Source organism: Bactrocera latifrons, unplaced genomic scaffold (genome assembly GCF_001853355.1).
Source record: "Bactrocera latifrons isolate USDA-ARS-PBARC rearing strain unplaced genomic scaffold, ASM185335v1 scaffold_58, whole genome shotgun sequence".
NCBI classification, from domain to species: domain Eukaryota; kingdom Metazoa; phylum Arthropoda; class Insecta; order Diptera; family Tephritidae; genus Bactrocera; species Bactrocera latifrons.
Window position 1 is genome coordinate 1,489,457 of NW_017537245.1, and position 4,215 is coordinate 1,493,671.

The following is a 4,215-nucleotide window of genomic DNA, read 5'->3' on the forward strand; positions in this document are numbered from 1 at the left end:
GCTATTATGATGAGTGGCGTCGGAAACTCACCATTCGCTTTGCCAGTAAAGGATCCTAGAGACCAAGTCGTTCAATTGGCTAAAGCTGCTGGTGTAACAGAAGCTGAGAATCTAAGTTCYGCTGACCTAGTTCAAGCATTGCGATCAATCAAACCGGAAGACTTACTTCTAGCCGCCGATGATCTTAAACTTTGGGCTGAGCAGCCACTTGTAGTATTCCGCCCGAATATTGAAGATGACACTTGGCCTGGTGCATTCTTAACAAAAGATCCATTCGACCCATTCATACCGTTTGGAACGAACACTGATATTTCGTGGATGGTTGGTAATGCACCTGCTAAGGGTGAGGGTTTGGGTATAGCACTTCGAATAGCAAGCAATAAGAATCTGCAGAAAGAATTAAATGAAAAGTTTAGCCAGAGACTAAGCATTACACTGAGCTTGCCTGCTACATGTGACACAGAAGATGTGATAGATTCATTGGTAACCGAGTATATGGATGGTAAACGCGAATTGAATAATGAAACATTGAATGGCTTTTTAGAGGTAAATAAGTATGAAATATCCATGCATATGAAAGTAATTTCATTTAATCTTTTTTCTTGTATAGCTTCTAGGAGACGCCTATTTCATACATCCAACTTACAGACTTTTAAAATATAATGTAAATTCTAGTCGCAGTGATTTAAGAGGAATAATAAATTTTGACTACCGCGGACCCTATTCATATTCTCCATATTATACAAATAGCTCAAAAGATTTCGGTACTGTACACATTGATGATTCGCTGTATCTGTTYAATGGGCCAGTCGKATTATCAAATGGTTATGCAAAACAGTCTCCTGAGGCAGCGTTGGTTAAACGCTATGTGAGGCTATATCAGTCTTTTGCCGAAAATGGGTGAGTAGGTCTAAAAATATGTGTATGAGTTAGTGTCATGTTTCTTTTTAGTTATTCAGATGAATTTGCTGGCATCGAAGAATGTAATGATTTAAATTTTCCGAATTGTGAATATTTGTCGATCGTAAAAGGTGAGGAGCCGTTCCAAACTAGCAATTCTTGGAATATTGAACGAATGGCATTGTGGGACCATATATATGATTCTTGCTAAATTGTTTTTTCGAATACGCATACACATATTTATGCAATAAAGAAGAATCACGTCATTCTTATTAATACTTGACTGGAGTAAATCTGAATAAAATATTTTTTGGTTCCAGTTCATAAGGCCACGGTATGCGTTTTTTAATTGCCAGGTCAAGTCAAACCATTTACCTTTTCATTTTTAAATAAAATGAAGCCTCAATATTTTATTCAACAATTAAAATTAATTATTTTGGCACTGTAAATTTATAGTCGGCATGTCCTAGCCAGCATAAATATGGAGCTCCATTTCGCTGAATTCTTTTTCTTCTTTATTGGGATAGACACCGCTTACGCGATTATAGCTGAGCGCTGCTTAGCGTCAATTGGAGCTTCCAAATGTAGCCAGGTTCTTTTCAACCTAGTCTTTCCAACGGAGTGGAGGTCTTCCTCTTCGTCTGCTTCCTTAGGCGTATATTGCGTTGAATTTCGAGACTGACATTGTTGATGCTGTTTCCAAGATAGACGAAATTATCTACGACTTGGAACTTATGACTGTCAATAGTGAGATGGCGCCCAATTCGGGAGTGCAATGACTGGTTTTTTGTTGATGACAGGAGATATTTCCTCTTGCCCTCGTTCATTACCAGACCATTACCATAACCATTTGATTCGCTTCCTTATCCATTCTGGAGAAAGCAGAACCAACAACGCGGTTTTTGCGGCCAATGATACCGTATAAAAGAAAGTACCTTCTCGATTCAGCTCTGCACTCCGAATTATTGTCTCCAAGAGTAGATTGAACAATGCGAATGAAAGGCAGTTGAGAGTGTGGTATTGAACGGGTCGGAAAGTTCCTTCCCGATCCTGACAGAGCTTTTGGTAATTCTCAACGTCAGTTTACACAGCCGTTTTAGTTTTGAATTATACCAAAAGTGAGAGATAAAATTTACAAAAAGCTGCTTAATTCTTTTTGTAAATTTTATCTCTTGCTAAATTAATTTAAGATTTTCTATTATTACATGGTGGTTAAATTTTTAAGGGCTTAACGCCGTTACTTCAGATACTGTGGAAAAATTTTAATCGGCAGTGTTGTAGGTAATGAAATGATGTATATATAACTTGTGTATAGACTTTTTTCACATAACCTCAAAATATACATATGTGAAAAATTCAAATAACAAAATTTTACGTTTTTTTATTTTTATCTTGAACATAAATTGTTTTTTTTTTCTGTCACGAAATTTGGTGTAAATTTATTTTCTTTTAACCCATTTTTTAAATATTAAAAATTTAATATTTCTCCTTACATCCTGATATCGGAAAAATCCTAATTTTCAATTAGGAAATATCGAATTTTTTTCAATTGTAATTAATCTTTATGGTTGCTGAGATCTCTTCTTTCTGATATTATTAAAAATCCATTCATTAATTGTGTAAATTCGGTCAGAAAACACCAAAAAGTGCCCCATTGTTACTGGGGAACGCCATAATTAAAGACTTTTTCGTGCCTGAATTGGAGAATGTCTATATGGATCACATTTGATTGCAGCAAGATGGCGCTACATGTCATACAGCCAACGGAACAATCCATATTTTAAAGTAAATTTCTTGGCCATTAAATGCCCAAAAAAGGAAATATTTTATGTCGAAGCATGCAATTCACTGACGACTCTCAATGTCGGAATGCAATAACGCTGGAAATATGCCTAACCGTGCTCAGTAAGTTTTAGGAGAGGTCAGCTGATAAACTATCCCTTCTGTTTTTTATACATGATATAGGTTTGTTTTCGGGCACTACAAGTCCTGTGAATAGTCCTGAATATATTAGGAAATTTGGCGTGTATTTTGTTTTAATTTTCAGACTTGCTTGGCTCTTAAAGAGTTACTATTTTTAGCTATAGGAAAAGTATTAATTTCTTTATATGACATCATTCAAATCGCCTCCAAGACTTCTTTTTCCGGAACGAATTAGATGAACTCACTAAGTCAAGTCGTATGCCGTAATATCACTTTCGATTTTGACTTCTTAAGCTAGAACAGAGTCTGGTTTATTGCTATAGACCAGCGACTCCACAGCTTGGAGGCCATGTAATTTTCACAATTTCTTCAAATAATCGAATCTCCAAAATTTCCACGCAATAATTCGGATGTTGTTCGTGCTGTAGTCCCAGATGTTGTCAATATCTGTTTCTTCAATTGCGGTAGTTTTTAACAGTACCGTTATATGAGAAGTGAGCGGGGTTGCCGGGATTGTATTATTTTTCACACTGTCGGTAGAGCTTTTTACCTTATTTGTGCAAATTTGGTTGTTGTAGCTTTAGTGGTTTAGGAGAAATGTACATAACTTACTCTTCTTGGCCGTGCATGGTTATAGCACTTTAGAGGCTTTCGGTTAATGACGTTTTAGGGGCCTGGCAATGGTCCGATTGCGCTCACCACTCGTAATTTCTGTTTGCTCAGGAACGTGCATACCCCGTTTCATCACAGTATCTCAATTAATTATTAGGTATATGGTATATTAATTTCATAGAACGTAATTTTCCTTACCATTAGCTTTTAGGTGATTGGTTTCCTGGGGAAAGAAACCCCACACGAGGAGATTTCGACTTTATCCACCCAGCCATAAAATAATTTTAACATATGTATATAAAATGTTTATCATTATTATTTTGACAAAAATATTTCACAATCAATAATCTTTAGTAAAATGAGCCCTTGTTCGAAAGATAAGTTTCAGCGACCCGACGGACTCCTCTATAACATTTTAAAGATTCGAAGGAGATATCATCCTCTGTTCCTTCCTGACCTTCGTTGTTTGAATATTCCAGTGTGAGTCGAAGTTTCAGGCTGATACTTATTGAAAAATAGTTTCAAACTAGTTGATTTCACTATAGGAATACTGTGTTAACTTATGAATCTGACCATCTATAAAAATATTATTTTGAAAATTTCCGGTACACGTGATTTTTAAGCTTGCTTCAGCTCCAACTAAGCAATTAATCATTCCCACATGCTTTACTTGCGTCTCAAACAAATGTCATTAGCTTACAGTTAGCAACCTAACATAAGATAAATACCACCTTCATGTGAATGTCGAATTTTTAAACCTAGGAAATATAATTGGAAGTA

At 35.9% G+C, this 4,215-nt stretch overlaps 1 protein-coding gene across 2 annotated transcripts in view; it reads left to right on the forward strand.

Moving 5' to 3' along the window:
• The window catches only part of LOC108974693 (cholinesterase 1-like), a 28,143-nt gene extending 26,911 nt beyond the window's left edge, over positions 1–1,232 (forward strand). Inside the window, exons 7-9 of one of the 2 annotated variants that reach the window (XM_018942685.1) lie at positions 484–546; positions 611–900; positions 952–1,232. In XM_018942685.1, the coding sequence (XP_018798230.1) occupies positions 484–546; positions 611–900; positions 952–1,111 (513 nt within the window). In that variant the 3' untranslated portion in view covers positions 1,112–1,232. Of the gene's footprint in view, positions 1–452; positions 547–610; positions 901–951 lie in introns of both variants that reach the window. The other variant, XM_018942684.1, reaches the window with a different exon arrangement.
• Positions 1,233–4,215: the final 2,983 nt, after the last annotated feature.